The sequence below is a fragment of the Theropithecus gelada genome, chromosome X, assembly GCF_003255815.1.
Source record: "Theropithecus gelada isolate Dixy chromosome X, Tgel_1.0, whole genome shotgun sequence".
NCBI lineage: Eukaryota > Metazoa > Chordata > Mammalia > Primates > Cercopithecidae > Theropithecus > Theropithecus gelada.
Window position 1 is genome coordinate 70244865 of NC_037689.1, and position 18580 is coordinate 70263444.

The 18580-nt window shown below is 34.8% G+C and overlaps 1 protein-coding gene across 2 annotated transcripts in view; it reads right to left on the reverse strand.

Annotated features, from left to right (window-relative positions):
* Positions 1–4388: 4388 nt before the first annotated feature.
* The window catches only part of CYLC1 (cylicin 1), a 42342-nt gene continuing 28150 nt past the window's right edge, over positions 4389–18580 (reverse strand). Inside the window, exons 4-5 of one of the 2 annotated variants that reach the window (XM_025372789.1) lie at positions 16030–17760; positions 4389–4537 (exon numbers count right to left, since the gene is read on the reverse strand). In XM_025372789.1, coding sequence (XP_025228574.1) covers positions 4505–4537; positions 16030–17760 — 1764 coding nt within the window. In that variant the 3' untranslated portion in view covers positions 4389–4504. The remainder of the gene's footprint in view (positions 4538–16029; positions 17761–18580) is intronic. The other variant, XM_025372790.1, reaches the window with a different exon arrangement.

Below are 18580 nucleotides of genomic sequence, written 5' to 3' on the forward strand. Positions count from 1 at the left end.
TTAGAGTAATGCAAATTACAACCACAAAGAGATAACATCTCACACCAGCCAGAATAGCCATCATTAAAAAGTCAATAAATAACAGATGCTGGCGAGGTTGCAGAGAAAAGGAATGATTTTATACTACTTGTGGGAGTGTAAATTTGTTCAGCCTTTGTGGAAAGTATTGTGATTTCTCAAAGAACTCAAAACAGAACTACCTTTCAAATCAGCATTCCAATTATTGGGTATATACCCATAGGAATATAAAGCATTCTACCATAAATACACATGCATGCCTATATTAATCACAGCACTATTCACACTAGCAAAGATATGAAATCAACCTAAATGTCCATCAGCTGTAGGTTGGATATAAAATATGTGGTAATATACACCATGGAACACTACACAGCCATACAAAAGAAAGAGATCATGTTCTTTGCAGCAAGATAGTGGTGCTGGAGGCCATTATTATAAGTGAGTTAAACGAAAATGGAAAACTAAATCCTGCATGTTCTCACTTATGAGTGGGAGATAAACATCAAGTATATTTGGACCCAAAGAAGGCAACAACAGACATTGGGGACTACTTGAGAGTGGAGGGTGGGGGGAGAATGAGGATTGAAAAACTACCTATCAGACACTGTGCTCATTATTTGTTGATATGGTTTGGTTGTGTCCCCACCCAAATCTCATCTTGAATTGTAGCTCCCATAATTCCCACATGTCATGGGAAGGACCCGGTGGAAGGTGATTTAATTATGGGGCAGGTCCTTCTCATGCTGTTCTTGTGATAGTGAATAAGTCTCATGAGATCTGCTGGTTTTATAAATGGGAGTTCCCCTGCACAAGCTCTCTTGCTTGTCACCATGTAAGACTTGTATTTGTTCTTCTTTAGTCTTTGCCCATGATTGTGAGGTTTCCCTGGACATGTGAAACTGTGAGTCCATTAAACCTCTTTCCTTAATATAAATTACCCGGTCTCAGATATGTCTTTATTAGCAATGTGAGAACAGACTAATACAGTAAATTGGTACCAGGAGTGCAGTGCTGCTGTAAAAATACCCAAAAGTGGAATACGGTCACTCTGGGATCATGTCTGAGTAGGACCAGAGGGTATAAGTAAGCTTCATGAGAAGGTACCACAGACCTCCATATCATCTACTGTGCTGGCTCCAGCATCTTTCTTCAGCTTGCACCTATGGCCATCTGAAGGAGGAAAAAATGCCTGAGCTTGGTTTATAAATATTTCAGCTGAGTATGTGGGTTCTAGCTGAAAATGAACAGCACTTGCATTACAGCCAAACTCAGGGGTAGCCTTGAGGAAGCATAGCATCTGACCAGGGTATTAAACTGTAAAGGAGGTATGGCAGTGGGCCCATGACCATGAAGTACATGGTCATACTACATACTACACCATTCAGAAGCAGCCGACTTCACCGAGAGCTTGAATGGCCTACTGAAGTCACAGTGGTGAAGTATTAGGTCAGATGCAATGCTCTGCAAGATGGAGTGCTGTTCGTAAGATGCAGTATAAGAATTAAAACAGATATTTCCATATGGTGTTTTATCCTTAATAGGAAAAACACATATGCCAACAGGGATAGAATCAAGAGTGGCTCCACTTGCCACGACTCTCAAAATGACTCACTGGGAGCCCATGTGCTTCTTGTCACAGCAGCTCTGGGCTCCACAGAGTTATAAGTCCTTATCCCAAAAGGGGGACATAAAGCTTGCCAAGGGACATACAAGCGTCCCATTGAAGGACAAGTTACAGCTGTTGCTAGGGACCTTTGGACTCCTTATACCTAGAAATCAGATGTTGAAAAGAATCACCATTTTGAGAAGGGTAATTCAATCTGATAAGCAGAGGGGAGGTAGAGTTGCTTTTTGCAATGTGGAAAGGAAAAGATATTGGTGGAAGCTACATGATCCATTTGGGCTTCTCTTTGAATCCCTTGCCCAATTTTAACTGTGAATGGAGCCTGAGAAGATTACAATTACTAAGGGTTCAGACCCTTCAGAAATGAAGTTTCAGATTATAACACCAGATAAGACACATAGGAGAATGAGAGGAACTTAAGATGAACAATGTAGGAGACCAGACGGAACCAGCTGTGGCCCTAACATCAACTGGAAGGATAAGGACTGTAGTTTTTCCTCTTCCCTTCCTCTTTTAAGTTTTCCCTAATAAGGAGAAGCCCATAGAACTTTTGAGGAGTGAATATGGATAAGGAAACAGATTTGTGCTGTGATGGTCAAGGGAAATTGCCGCTCAGATCTCACTTCAGGGGAGATTTTTTCTGAGGAGTAGCGTCAGCTGACAACCTCTGCTCATTTGAGATTCACCAATATTCAAGCTGCAGCTACACTCCCACTGGACTTCTCCCAGACAATGATAAACACTGTGAGAGTACTAAGGTCTGGGTATTTCTGCCCAACACAGATTCCTCTAAAGAGCAGTCTTTGCTCTGGGATCCCCATTGGCCTGGCTGAGATTTTCCCCAAGCTGTAATACAGCTGAGGCTCTTTTGTTTCCTTTCTCCTTTCATGGATGCCAGCTTGCATGGCAGTCTACAGTCTCTTCTTACCTACTTCGGCTCTCCTTTTACCTTTAGCAAGTGCTTCACTGAATAAGTCTTTTATACTTGTAATTATGTCCTTGCTTTTGATTCCTGGAGGATTCCTGATGTTCCAAGAGAGAAGACTGGGCAGCATTCAAGGTGTCAAGGGGAAGGGGTGGTGAACAGTGTAGCTGCCGTTTACCAACTGATTAAGAAATATTGTAGTATTTTATCAACCATTATGGCTCATTTAATGTGTACTGGCTGAATATTAGTATTAGTCCTAAGCTTCATCTGTTTCTCTAACCTGTCATTGCTTCAAATACCACTCCTCCGTTATGGGTAACCACTTTTAATTTTTTATTTTTTATCCTACCAGAGTCTCTTTATGCAAATATAGGCAAATGCAATTATATGTCATCTCTTCCCTTCTTTTAAAAACACTATAAATAACATAGGATATCCTCTCTTTTGCACATTGATTTTTTTTTCTCTTAAATTTATATTGAAGCACTTTCCAGGTCACTACATAGATTTCTTATTCTTTTTCACATTCACAAGGCATTCCATTGTGTTGAAGAACTGTCATATATTCAGCAAATCATTTAATCATGTATTGAGTGCTAATTAGATGGTTTCTAAACTTTTCTTATAACTTTTTAAAGTATATGTCATATAGACATATGTAAAGTTATTAAATGGCTTAGAAAAATAACACCTCTTTGAGAATTGGATCTGAAATGTTGTCATTTCTGAGAGAAAACTGAAGTCAAGATTATAACCAAAAGGCAGAAAGCAGACTGGGTTAAGTGAAGGAGACCTCCATACTTTTCTCTGTCTATTTCTCTCTCTCTTTCCTTCCATACCGGTATCCTGCTCTCAGGAAATAATATGACAAGTATATTCACAGAAATATGTAAAATGATTGAGATATGTGTGTTATTATCTCATGAACATTTTCAGTTTATCAGTAAATAAGTAAATAAAATAAGGAGAAAAGAAATAAAAGTAAATAATTAAGTTTAGAATTCTATATGTGTGTGTGTGTAGAGGAGGTAAGGTATTAAAGAAAAAATATTCACTGACACTCATTGAAGATGGTAAGCAGACTTTCTTCAAAGGGGAGCTATCATGATAGGTATAGGGGCCATGGGAATGGGGTATTTCACTGGAGGAGAGAGATTGGGCTCAACTCTGAATATAGCATGAGCAAATAGTAATTTATAGCCAAAGAGGAGGGTGCCAGTCAGTGGATGGAAAATTACTGAGAAGTGACATCGGGGATAAAGGGGGATTCTGGCTATACTGACTTAACAGGATTCCAGGGTGATGAGAAATCACCTGGAAGATGGTGGAGGATAAGAAACCTGATCATATATTGAAGGATCAGTTATTAAGGGTGTAAGACTCTTGCTAAACTGATTTAGCACCTTTTTTGCTAAAACTGATTTTACAAGAGGGAATGACTAGATAAGCCTAGGAGATGGTTCAGGAGTATGATGAAAGTTTGGCCAAACAAAACATTTTTGTCAGGGGTTAATATCTAGGTATAGTTCTCTGTTTCTCTTAAGGGTGTGGAAGATGTACTTCCTCCCTTTCATTCTTTATTTACTTTTATTTTGAATGCTAAGTAAAGGAGAAATTTAATGAAATATGGTAAGAGGTTGAAGGGGAGTACATTTGAACTCAGACTCAGAAATAGTGTCCAGACTGAAGCTTCAGAACATGGGGGAAAACACTAAATTATTTTGGTCTGAATAATTGAGACATTTGATAAATAATAAAAAAAAAAATGTCTATAAATCACTTCTGTAAATTATATGCAAAAAAAGCAGCTCTTGATACTCATGGAAGACTTGTTTTTATTTCAATTCCACAGAGGTAGAAATGCTCATTTGAGAGTAGCTGGTGCTTACTGTGGTAAGGCCATTCTGTGAAACCAAGTGCTCAGTTGTTCTTTAAAGCAGCTTATGAATCCACGGTGCTTCAGGCTGAGGAACAAAGTAGAAAAATGCAAATAAAAAGGAAGGCTTTATTTGTCTATTAATCAAGACATCTATGGTGTGTTAAGAATCACATGAAAGCACAGAATGTCATAGTTGAAAGGGAACTTGGATATAATTTTATTATTTCTTATTAAAAATGCAGATCCCTGGTCTCCACCCCAGACCTACCAAATCAAAATCTCTGAAGATATAATCTAGCCATATGCACATTCAACGAGCTCCCTGAATAATCTTAATGGACATTGAAGGGTGAGAAGTACCGAATGGTAGTCCAATCATCAATGTTTGTACAAGAGCCAAGGCCCCTCAATGTTACACCATTAGTCTAAACTTTCACAACTACATTAATGGATTAGAACTTTTAAAAATAAAAATACAATGTACAAAATGAAAATACATTTAAAATATCTTGTAGTCACCCCAAATTCCACCCACTAACACAATTATTTTTGAATTTGCATTTTAACGCATACTCTTTATCCACAAACATGAAGATTTCTGTTTAGTTGCAATCTTGTAGTATTTTTTCTTGTTTATTTCTCTTAGCCTTATAGTATAAACCTTTCCCTCTAGTTTCCTAGGCTCCATCATTATTATTTCAATGAATGCATACTAATCTGTTTCAGATCTTACTAACCCCCCTCTAGTTTTATACATTATACAAATATATACATTAATTTATAAGTATACATAATTTTATACATTATACATTTATACCAAAGATTTTCTCTTATAGACAGTATTGCAATCCTGTTCTTTATGCATAGAGTTTGTTTTTTCTTTTTATTTTCTTCTGAAAAGTTTTTATTATATTTATAGGAGTGGGATTGTTGAGTCAAATGTTATTTTACCATTTATGACTCTTCCTACATATTCCCATATAGGCCCAGGGGAATGTCAAGCTGGTTTATATTGGTCCCCTTCTGAAGTCAGCAGTGAATAAATGTACTGCTGTCACTGAAGCTTCAACAGTTGTAAGATATATCTTACATATACAATACATATAAAAATTGTATTTTATGTATTGATATAGTTAATATACATAAGATTTATATATATATATATAGTCACATTACTAGGTGCAAAATGATATCTTGGGGTTGCTCTGATTACTAACCATGGTCAATATTTTTTCATGATTTTGCCTCTCATATTTATTTACTCCTGTATAAATTATCTATTTCTATTTCTTGATTTTTTTATTAGACAGATCTTGTTTTCACTTTCAGAAATATGTCTTTTCAAAGCACTCTTGATTCACAGTTCAGTCATTTTTTTCTGTACCATTATGAATCCCAAACAATTGAAAGAAAATGTTGGCTTGTTTTATCCTTAAATATATGTGGAATAACTTCTAACTGTATATTACGATTTCGGAAAGGCACTAGAAATGTCACATTCTAGAGCATTTCACATTACCCCAAATTCAAACATTAAAAATTCATTCATTTAGATTTTGAGTTCAAGATCTTTAGAAGCCTTGATTAAACCATAGTTATTATGGAAAGAGTAACCAAAATTAAACTTAACGCCTTAGTGAGGAATCAGATTGATAGCTCAGAGAATGGTAGTGGGTGGTAGAATTTTTTTCCATATAGGAAAGAGTTTGAGTAACGTCTAGAAAATAAGACGTTTTCTATGAAAGACAGAGTTTGGAATTAGAATTTATTATTGACAGTTTGAGGTCAACAGAAAACACCAAATCTCACAGTTGGTGATGAAAGAGTTTCTATGCTTGGCCACAGCAAAGTAGCAACACAGTAACACAGTCAAAAAATAGGAAAAAAATTATTTGCCAAGTGCATACAATTTAAAAACGCATTAAAAAGTTATCATATCATAGGACAAACCAGAACTTCCTCCCACCTATTTTATAATTTAGTGTTTGTTTTTTATTTTATTTTATTTTATTTTTTATTTCCGTCTGTTATTGGGGAGCAGGTGATGTTTGGTTACATGCGTAAGTTTTTTAGTGGTTATTTGTGAGACTATAAACATTCCAGAAGACAACATTGGAAATACCCTTCTAGACATTGGGCTTAGGCAAGGATTTCATGAACAAGATCCCAAAAGCAAATGAAATAAAAACAAAGACAAATAGCTGGGACTTAATTAAACTACAGAGCTTTTGCATGACAAAAGGAACAGTTAGCAGAGTAAACAAACGATCCACAGAGTGGGAAAGATTCTTGATAATCTATATATCTGACAAAGGAACAATATCCAGAATCTACAACAAATTCAAACAAATCAACAAGGAAAAAAACAAACAATCTCATTAAAAAGTGGGCTAAGAACATGAATAATATTTCTCTAAAAAAAAACTTGTTGTGAAGAGGCATCACAGTATTTTCTGTTGCTTTTATTTCCCTTAGCCTGTCATCATGCTTATCATGCCACTTGCCAACTCTTTCTCCCACCATCCACTTTGACTGGCTTCTTGGCTGTAAACTCTTTTCTCCTTCAGTTAGTTTCATCCTTAGGCATCATGCTGTAATATTGCATCTCATAATATAATTTCACAGCCTGGTTCTGCTTTTAACTAGTTGCTAATTTTTGAATATAAACTTCTCCATTGTCTCTGTCAAAATCTTGCTTATCTTTCATAACCAAGCTGAAATATTACTTCACCTTTGTGGTATGAAAAATTTATGAACCGAACATACTTAAATTTGATATTATCTAGCTCCAACTGTGTTCATACAACTGCCGAGAAATTCTTTCATTCATTTTTTGGTAGTCCTCTAACAAATGCCACATTCACTTTTTCAACAAATATTGAATGCCCACTTTCTTGGGAATTTCAAATACATTAGTAAACAAATTAAAGAGTTTTATCATCATGCAGTTTACTTTTTAGCAGAAGATAGATACAATGTACAATCATAATAATAACTGAGAAAATTACATAGATGAGAAAAGAATGTAAATCTTCTTGGTTTTGTATAATATTTTGAGTGTTCCTATTTTCAGAGAAGGCTACTTTCTTTAGCGAGGACAACTAAAACAAAAGCTGCTAGAATTTTTATTCCCTAGGTGAAAATTTTAACTTCTTTGAAAGTAACAGGCAAGCTTTTTATATCTTCATTGATTTTAACAGTGCCTGACACAGAATATTTGCTCAAGGAATATTTATTGATACATGAAACATAGAAATAAAGATTGATAATTCTCCTAAATATGATAAAATTCCAAACAGAAACTCTCAACTTATTACCAAACTTTTAAGTTAATCAGTCAACAAATTAGTTGTTAATCATCTTCTACATGCATAACAATATTCTAAGTGTTACAGTGGTTAGAAAGAATTAGAACACAGTATTAATATCAACCCAACAAATAGAGAGCAAAATAAGTGTTACAGTGTTTTGAGGGAAAACTGAGCTTTGAAGAAGACAACTGGAGAAGAAGGAGAAACCCACTGCAAGAAAAAAGAGGAGTAATATAAATGAAGGCATAAGGCAGTAATAGTAGTAATAAAGTCTTACATTTGTATAATGATTTGCCATTTATAAAACCCTTTCACACCGTTTTTTAGTATTTGAATCTAAGAACAATTTGTTATACTGGGTAGGTTAGGTACTATATTTCTCATTTGCAGATGACTCTACCAGAATAACAGAAAAGGCTCCAATGGTGGATTAAATTTAAATTAATAATGAATTTAAAAATTTTCATTTTTTCTGATCTCATGGAGCTTAGAAATTATTTGAATATAGGAGATAATAGACAAGAGTTAGGATGAGAAAATAGTCTGGGGATATACAGTTTGAAATGTCTACAAAGAAGTGAAAATTTAAGCCATAGTAATAGATTAATGCTTCCAGAGTATATAGAGAAGAGTCGAGGTCTAATAACTGAGTCATAGAAAACAACTTTGAGTTGGATGTAGGAAGAGGAAGAAGTTCAAGAATTGAACATAAAGAAACAGTAGTAGGAGAGGAAAAAGAAAAGTAGGAGCAAGAAAGAAAACCACAATAGTAGAAACTCAGGGAAGTTAAGGGAAGGGACATAGATTTTACAAAGGCAAGAGATCACAAGTTAATGTAGGTACAGACAAGACTGTAATATTCAGTGAGAGGTCATTGCAGGGAACTATTAAAAGAGCACTTTTTAAAAAAGAACTAAAGAAAAGGTACAGAAATGAAGAACTGAAGAGAAAAGTAAGGAAAAAGAGTAGGAAAAAGGCTACAAATATAATATTTAATGTTACAAAGGTAATTGGCAAATATATTAAAAACCAAATATAGGACCCAATTTGAAAGAGAGAATAAGAGAGAATGATGTACACAACCTATATCTTTATCTGTTGTGGAAGAAAACCAAAGGAAAATGTGTAAAACTGAGAAGTAGTCACATAAATATATTATTCAGAGATATGGAAATAACCAGCAAAGGAAATAAAAACAGAAACATATTAGTAGGCACTTATGTCTTTCTGTCTATCTGGGACATTCAGTTACACTGGTACTTGACTGTCACTTTATCAAATACAGTGAGATTGCTTCAAATTAAAACAATGCCAGTATTCTTTTTAATAGATAAAAACAGGTGGCCGGGCGAGGTGGCTGACACCTGTAATCCCAGCACTTTGGGAGGCCGAGGTGGTCAGATCACGAAGTCAAGAGATTGAAACCATCCTGGCTAACACAGTGAAATCCCATCTCTACTAAAAATACAAAAAAATTAGCTGCGCGTGGTGGCGGGCACCTATAGTCCCAGCTACACGGGAGGCTGAGGCAGGAAAATCGCTTGAACCCGGAAAGTGGAGGTTGCAGTGAGCCAAGATCGCGCGAGACTCCATCTCAAGAAAAAAAAAAAAAAAAAAAAAAATCAGGTAATGACAGTTTCATAAAGAAATGACCTCCCCAGTCATGATCATATATTGTGCAAAGATCTCTAACATGTTTCAAAAACCTTTAGAAATCATTGGTAGCCAATAATTCATGAATCCTTCTAAGAATAATTTCTTGTGGTAATAATTTCCATTCAATGTTACCATTATATTTTTGTGCTCTAGTGTGTCAGTCACTTCTACTATCTGGTTAGCCTCATATCCTATCCGTAGTCCATCAGTGTTTCGGGGAGACATATGACCTATATCTTTCAGGCAGGCACAACTAAGAAATGACAAATTCATCCCACTATGCTAGCCATACAATTTGAAATTACAGCTCATCTAGTTCAATTTTTCATTTTAGATATGAGAAATCAGGCCCAGAATAAGAGAGGGATTTACTTGCTTTATTTTATTATGAAGCAACATGTATCCCAGAAAAAAAAAAAAAAAAAAAGCATGAAGTGAACGAAGTTCGACAGTTCTTATGTGTTTTGCTTCAATTTGCGTTTTGACTGATTTCACCTGAAATAACTACTTCCTTGAAGTGCTTTCCAGTTTAATACAAAACAACAACAACAACAACAACACCCACTTTCCTTGAATAAGAACAATGAATCAACTTGCAGCCCCCTTAGTTTGGGTTTTCTGATTATTTAGTCTGTCTTCTTTTGACTCCTAATTAACTATAGAAACTGAAAGATAAGCTTTTTAATCAATTGCCAAGTATTGAGCATAATATCATGTAACCTCTGCATGCTCAGAAAATGATAATTCCTCCTGGAAAATGAAATATGCTATCAATTAATTAATTTTATTGAGGAGAGAGTGGCAGTTAAAAATATTGATTGGTTTATTTGTTGAATTAAACATGTTCTAATGCATTGGTTTCTTTTACATTGTGCTCATATAACCTGGATGAAATTAAAAGCCACATGCATTGTTATTTGAGGGATGTTGATAGGAGTGGTGCTCCCTGAATATGCATAATAAAATAGCAGATAATATACTAAACACATTACATGTTTCATTGTCCTATAGGTAAGGTCTTATTAATATCCCATTTTATACTTGAGAAAAAATAATATTCCAAGTGATTAAGAAAGATACATTTGGGGAAAGTATCCTGCTAGTAAGTGATAGAGCAAGGATTTAAATCCAAACTGTTTGACTCCAAAGCTGTATGCAGTAGCCACTAGATTATACAACCTGCATGGGACTTTCGATTTTTCAAATAATGTATTTAATTCTTTTGGGAAAGACATTAGGACATCTCCTTTGTTAACTCATTTCAGTACAATAAAACCTTGATTGTCACAATGCTCAATTTGGACACTGATGACAGTTTATTATTTACTAAGGACTAGTTTTTGTTTGTTTTAGTCCCTGTTAAAAACTACTCTGTGGAGAAGATAATTTTCACTAATACAGACAGCCAAGAAACAACCAAAGAAATTATAGATGTATTTGACTATGTAAAAATTTAGCATTTGTGCACAGCAAAATACACTGCAAAATAATTACTAGGCATGAAAGTTAGGGAAAACACAACAAGGAAGACAGATGAAGGAGTAATACCTATAATATGCAAAGATACTTTAATAAATGCAGGAAACATAAATAACCCATGTGAAAAATGGACAAAGAATACAAAGAAATAATTCTCAAAAGATCAAACTTATGGTACGACAAACATTCAAAAGATATTTAAACTAACTAGCATTCAGGATAATCCAAATTAAAGTACCAAGGAGATATCATTATACATCCATTAAAATGGCAAAAGTTAGGAGGAGCTGTAACAACTATTGCTGACCAAGATGCAAAGAAATATGTATTATTTCTTTATTTTTAAATAAAACAATAAGAAAACCTCACTTCCTCCTCTCCCAGCTGTCAGACACTTTCTCTCCTGCTCCCAGATGCCACCACTGTGTGTGTGTGTGTTTGTGTGTGTGTGTGTATGTGTCTGTGTGTGTTTGTTTGTGTGTGTGTATGTGTCTGTGTGTATTTGAATGTTTGATATGGTAAAGTGAACCTTAGAGAGAAGTATGGAATGAAACATAGTAAGTTGTTGGTAAGTGGTACCTAGAAAGGAGAAAAAAGTGGGGGGTGAAAGTGGGAATGAGTAGAGAGATAAGCAAAAATAAAAAACTTAAAAGATGTAAAGAAAACAAATTCAGAATGTGTGGAATTGACAGATAAAATTCTGTGTGTGTTTTCATAAGCAAGTTGGAAATAAGAACAATAACATTAAATGTATGTCTAATGACTTATATGGATGACCATGGTATTGTCAAGTGAGAAAATAAGTTGTACTTTACTACATGTGCATGATTGTATTTTGGTCAAAACAAATTATGTAATTGTCTCTCTCTCTCTCTCTCTCCCTCCTTACATTTGCTTATACAAGGAAATGGTGTAAGAGAGAAAAATGGATCCCAGGCTGCTAACATTGTTTACCTCAAGAAGATAAGAAAGTAGGGAGATATGGCATCAGAAAGTGGACATAAAGATCTAAATGATTAGCTTTTCTTTACATATTTTATATTGTTTCTGTTTTTGTATTTGTATTTTTGTTGAAGATTATATATACACATACAGAATGGAAATCAAAACACCCTAAACATAACACCCTACTTTTCTACCTTAGCAGCTGGAATATAAAGAATTCTTCACTTATGTTTGAGAATATTGCTAAGATTTATAAACATAATATAAAATGTAAATAATCTTAATCCAGGAGTGTAAACAGTGCTGACCCTGAAACACAGCACTACTTATGTGGTTCTTATGTGCTGCTGTGAGAATCACTAGGACTCCAGGGGAGGAGAAAAGGAGAAAAGCCATCATTCTTCAAGCCCATATTAAAAACCAAACAAACAAACAAACAAAGAAGAAAACTCCATAAGATTCAATAACAAAGTTTGTTCATAAGTTCCCCATACACAATTGAGCAGGATACATAGGTATTCTCTTCCAGACATCCAATTAGAATGTAAAGTGCATTTTTGTGACTCCCCCAACTTAAAAAAATACTTGTTTTAATGACATATCTAGAGCAAAAATGCTTGGAAAAAGGGATATCCGAATCTCGACTACTGTGATATGTAGCTCTTTAGAGGGACTAAATTCTCAACCAACTAAATATAACATAGGTGCTGTTTTTGAATCTGTGGATATATATATATATTTTTATTGTATTATAATAATTATTATAATTATTATATATATTATATTTACATATATACCAAATATATATTATATATCAGAATTCAGGTTCTATGCAGGCAGTGAATCTTGCCTGTTTTTTCATATATATTATATATTTGGTATATATATATCATATATATTATATATTTGGGATATATATGAAAAAACAGGCAAGATTCACTGCCTGCATAGAACCTGAATTCTGATGACCAACATAATTAACAAACAAAATAATAAAATATAATTTTATATAAAGATAAATTCAATGAAGCCAAATAATGTATGACGCAGTGTTTGGAGGGTGACTGGATAGTGGTGGAGGAGAGGGTAACATAAAGTAATGTAGTCAGGGAAGGCTTCTCTAAAGAGAACACTTAAGCTGAAAAATTAAATAATGAAAAAGAATAGACATGCAAAGATCTGTGGGAGGAACATTCCAATTAATGGAAACAGCACATGAAAAGGCTTAGCAAGAAAATAATCTTGGTGTTTATGAGAAACAAAAAGAATTCCAGTTTGGTTAGATGACAAGAGAAAAAACAAAAAGTGCTACATGATTATGGAGAAAAATGGGTACGGGCTAAAGATTGTAGACACTGAAAGCTAGACTAAGAAATTTTATTCTGCCAGACATGGTGGCTTACACCTACAATCTCAGCACTTTGGGAAGACAAGGCTGGAAGATTGCTTGAGCACAGGAGTTCAAGACCAACCTGGGCAACATAATGAGTTAATGGATAGCTAGATGCTAATGATGGTGATGATTGGAGCAATGAAGGTGGTAGTAATGGAGATAAGGAAAGTGGACTCATTCAGGATATATTTTGGAGGTAGAGTAAACAAGTCTTGCTGATTGATTACCTGTGGAGAGTGAGAAAAAGAAGTGAGAAAGATATTATGTCCAGGCTTAAAAAAATCAACTGGCTGGATGGTGGTGCCATCTGATAAGATGAAGAAGGCTAAGGGAGGAATAGAACTTAGTGTGGGATTAAAAGTATTATTTAAACATTTTAAGTTTGAGATGCCCAGTAGATACTACAGTGGAGATTTCAAGTAAGTGGCTGGAGAGATTTTGGAGCTCAATGGGAAGGTCATAACTGGAGATATTAATTTTGTAATCATCAATACATAGATAATATTTAAAACCACTCAACACTATAAACTCACAAAGGGAGTATTGTAAATAGAGAGTGTCCAGAACAAAGAAAGGATCATTCCAATTTTTAATAATGAGGCAGAGAAGGATACAATAAAGGTGGTTAAAAGCTACCACATGTAGAAATAAAAACAGGAGAGCACAGAGTCATAGAAGTGAAGTAATGCAAGTATTTCCAGACAGAGAGGTTAGTTTAAATGCTGTTGAATTATGAAATAACCTGAAGAGGGAGGAAAAGCCTGTAGATATGGCCACAAGAAGGTATTTGGTAATCTTTAAAGGAAAAGTTTCAGTGGAGTAGTAGAGATAGAAAAGCCTAACTGAATGGTGATAATGCATATGGAAGTTTATTAAAGAGACTTGGCATGAATTGTACAAGCCTAGAACATATCCTGAAAGATGTTTTTTAAAATTAAAATTAATCCTTGTACTCAATTTTTTTTCTTATATGTTACTTACTTTTCCTAAAAACTGCCTGTGGAAAAGAGCCTAGCTATTTGAGAGTCTTTCTTCTTATTTATCTTAAAAATTATTCCCCAGTGTACTTTTATTTCTTATAAGTATTGTCACACTAGTGGCTAGCCATTCATTAACTCAATCTGGTGGAGAGAGAAGATATCACCTAGAGCAAGGGGGTCATTAATCAACTCTGAGTCTCAAAGCAGAGTTTTGGGGTCTTCTAGGAGAAAGCTAGACTTGAAACCCAGGCTTTCTGAGAGTGATACAAGGTGTTTTTATCTTCCAAAAAATATTAATATATAAGGAGTAAATTGATGTATGTATGTAAAGTTTTATTATAAACCAAAGATAGAAAATATTTGGAATATAAGATAAAATAGATCTCTCTGAGCCTAAAAGAGGAAATATAAATTTCCTGAGTTAGAAGAACAAGAAGGTGACAAGGAGGAGAAATGAGGAGAAGAAAGGGAGGAGGAAATTAATGAAAATGAGAAGCTTAGGGTCAAGAACTAGCCATATCTCCAGATGCCCTGAGTTTAAAAGGTCAGAGGGCAGCAGCCCTACCATGCTTAGAATAAACAATGAATACCATGCAAGCATAGGAAACAAAGGTTGATGCCCAGAAATCATGTAAATTAGTTACTCCCAACCAAAAATTGTAGAGACAGAAAGGGAGGAAACATGTGGAATAGGGACTTGATATGGTTTGGCTGTGTCTCCACCCAAATCTCATCTTGAATTGTAACCTCCACAATTCACACATGTTGTGGGAGGAGCCCAGTGGAAAGTGATTGAATTATGGAGGCGGGTCTTTCCTACACTGTTCTTGTGATAGTGAAGATTCTCAAAAGATCTGATGGTTTTAAAAACATGAGCTTCTCTGCACAAGCTCTCTTTGCCTGCTGTCATCCAAGTAAGATGTGACTTGCTCCTCCTTGCCTTCTGCCATGATTGTGAGGACTCCCCAGACACATGGAACTGTGAGTCCAATTAAACCTCTTTCTTTTGTAAATTGCTGTCTCAGGTATATCTTTATCAGCAGTGTAAGCACTAATCCAGAACTCCTCTGTCTAATGTAAGATGTCTATTTAAGCTTTCCCTTACAATCAGACTATTTGGGGAAGGGATTGCAGGGAAAGTCTCCTGGATGAGAGAAGTATTAGCTTTAAGTTGGCAGAGTATTTACCTCCAAATAGACAAAGTTAACATGAGACTTATAAATTAGAGAAGATATATTTATTTCTGAAAAGTTAACTTTTGTTTCCTGATATCAGTTATAATGAGGGCTCATAAAAACTGCACTTGAGATATGGATTAAATAATTTTTTTTTTTTTTTTTTTTGCACAGCTGAATCTTGGCATGTATTCCACCTGCTACGTATGCATTTTGGTTAATCTAGCTTTTACTGTATTCATCAACTTCTCAGGAAATGTCTTTATATCTCGCTTAAATCTGCCCCTGTAGAAGTTTTAGTCAATTTTCATTTTTGTTCTTTTCCAAACATAAAACTTAACTACTTTCTTTTTTTTTGCAAAATGACCTTTATACATAACTTCACGTTTTCTTAAATCACAAGTCATTTCTCTCTCCTCTAGTCAAAATAATTTCTATTCTCTTAAATTTATAACTTTTTTGCGATATTCTGCATCCTTGTGAGGTACTCTTTATTTTTCTTACCTTTGAGTTAAAAAGTTGTCAATATTCTAGTAAAAGATAACTATTATTTGGAGAAAACAGAAATTCAGACTCTAAAAATGTCTTCCAAATTTTATATCCATTTTAGTCTAAAAATAAAACAATAGTAAACTTACCAAAGGAGCATATCTTGGTTTTGGAGGTGGAGGAGGCATCTTGCACCGACAAAGACGTTTGACTTTTGGTGATGGTAGAGAAGGCTCACAAGCAGGGAGTGGTGGTCTTTCTCTTGATGGAGGAACTCTACCTATACTTGCCTTTTCCCCTTTTTCCTTGAATGTAGTCTTTTTGGATGACATTCTGAATCCTCTCCTTAATTCCAGTCCTTCCAGCTTTGAATTTGCAGATATGCCATACGATTCATCAATTTTCTTCTTAGCCCCAGGTTTATATAGTGCCTCTTCAGATTCAGTATCTGAACTTTTGATTTGTGTAGATGTTTTAAAGCCTGTCTTGGAAGATTCATCAAATTCAGCATCAGTAGATTCTGTGTCCTTCCTTGCATCCTTATTGACATCTTTCTTTGAACCTTTCCTTTCCTTCTTTGAGTCTTTCTTTTCTTTCTTTAACTCCAAATCAGATTCAGTTTCAGTAGATTCCGCATTTTTCTTTGCATCCTTCTTTCTGTCATCTTTCTTTGAATCTTTCCTTCCCTTCTTTTCATCCTTTTTACCCTTTTTTGAATCTCCTTTTGGTTCAGAGTCAGCATCAGTAGATTCTTCATCACTCTTGACAGACTTTTTATTATCTGTCTTTGAACCTTTTTTATACTTTTTTTCATCTTTCTGACTTTTCTTTGACTCCAATTCAGATTCAGAATCAGTAGAGACTGTACTTTTCTTCGCATCCTTTTTCTTGTCATCTTTCTTTGAAGCCTTCTTTGACTTTCTTGAATCTTCGTTTGCATCCTTTGCGTCTCCTGATTCAGTATCAGTAGACTCTGGGTAATTCTTTGTGTCCTTTTTCCTGTCATCTTTCTTTAAATTTTTCTTATCCTTCTTTGTATCTTTCCTTGCATCCTTTGAGTCTCCAGATTCAGCATCAGTAGACTCTGTGTCCTTCTTTACATCCTTTTTCTTGTCATCTTTCTTGGCATTTTTCTTAACTTTCTTTGAATCTTTCTTAACATCCTTTGAGTCTTCAGATTCAGCATCAGAGCTTTTCTTTGCACTCTTTTTTGTGTCCTTCTTTGCAGGCTTCTTTGAATTATTCTGTGAATAATTCCTTAAGCATGTATCAAAATGTATGGATTCATCATCAGACTCTCCCACTAACATGAGGAAATCAGCATTTAAACTATTTTCTGAGCAAATCTCTGATATGGCATCATTACTAGTCCTTGACCTCTTCAAATCTTTCTTTGGATTGTTCTTTGTATATATGAATTTAGTGTTCGTCTTCTTGGAATTCTTTGAATCTTTCTTATCTTTTTGTGAATAATTTTTTGAGACTGTCTTAGAATTTTGGGATTCTGGATTTGTTTCTGAATTGGGTTTTGACTTCTTAGATGGTTCATTTTCATGTGATGATTTTAAGGGAGTTTTATCTGCCTCGTTTTGTCTTTTAGTTTTCTCATCTTCTACTGTTTGCTTGGATTCTGGATTTGTTGCATATGAGCCTCCTTTTTTCTTGGAATCTTTCTTCAAAGGTGTTCCTCTTTTTTCATCTTTGGAGTTCTTATATTCTGCTTTTTTAAGATGGGTTTTGGAAGTATAAAGATGTCTGAATGGAGTCTGTTCCCTGGCAGCTGTGTAAATAGGTGGTCGTTGCAAAATTTTTCTTAAAGAATGCCTTATCCATACATGAGCTGGTTTCTGGCCTTCTTCTAGTTTTCTTTGGTCATGCCTCTGAAAAGACTGGTTAGAATAATAATACACATTTGTGAATGAGTTATATCTTTCTATATTGAAACATAAAAAGTTTATATTTTTACTAACCATCTGTTTAAACTTAGGTTTTTTTCTCTCTTTCTAGGTTGTGTGTGTGTGTGTGTGTGTGTGAAAGAGAGAGACAGAAAGAGAGAGATAACTCCACTTTGGAAATAAAATGACTTTAGTGGGAACTTTATGATTCCATTAATGATTCTTATTGATATTAGAGCAGGCCCACAGTGATCGATGACATTCCAGGACTTGTCCTCAAAAACCAACAGTAGACTTTTGGGAATTCTATATGGGGAGAATCTTTTGGAAAAAACTGAACACTGTCTATTCCCAAGTTAAATCAGAAATAAACTGATCCACTTGAAGTTTGTCATGACAGTTCCTGTAATAGTTGTAAAACCCTAGCTTAATTTCTACTCCTGCTTTTAAAGTGCCTTGTAAAATTGAGATTCTGTGACCCCAACTGCACCGCACAAAAAGAAACAAAGACATAAACTGAATGAAATAAACAGATGCTTGATTCACATTAACTTGTGCAGCAGTGGTGTAATTTATTTTCAACTCTCACCCAAATATTTGCCAAATCTAGTTAGTTGTCATAAATAACCGTAAAGACTGATTTTAGAATTGTTTCTTATTTTCCCTCAACTATTCAGTAGAGGTGCCAACAAGCAAATGGTAATATGGAATTAAAAGATAACCTGAAGAGAAGCATGAAAGTTGGATCACTACAGATGTAATAAATTACCCTCGAATAAATGCATTGACTGTAACTTCGCTCTGG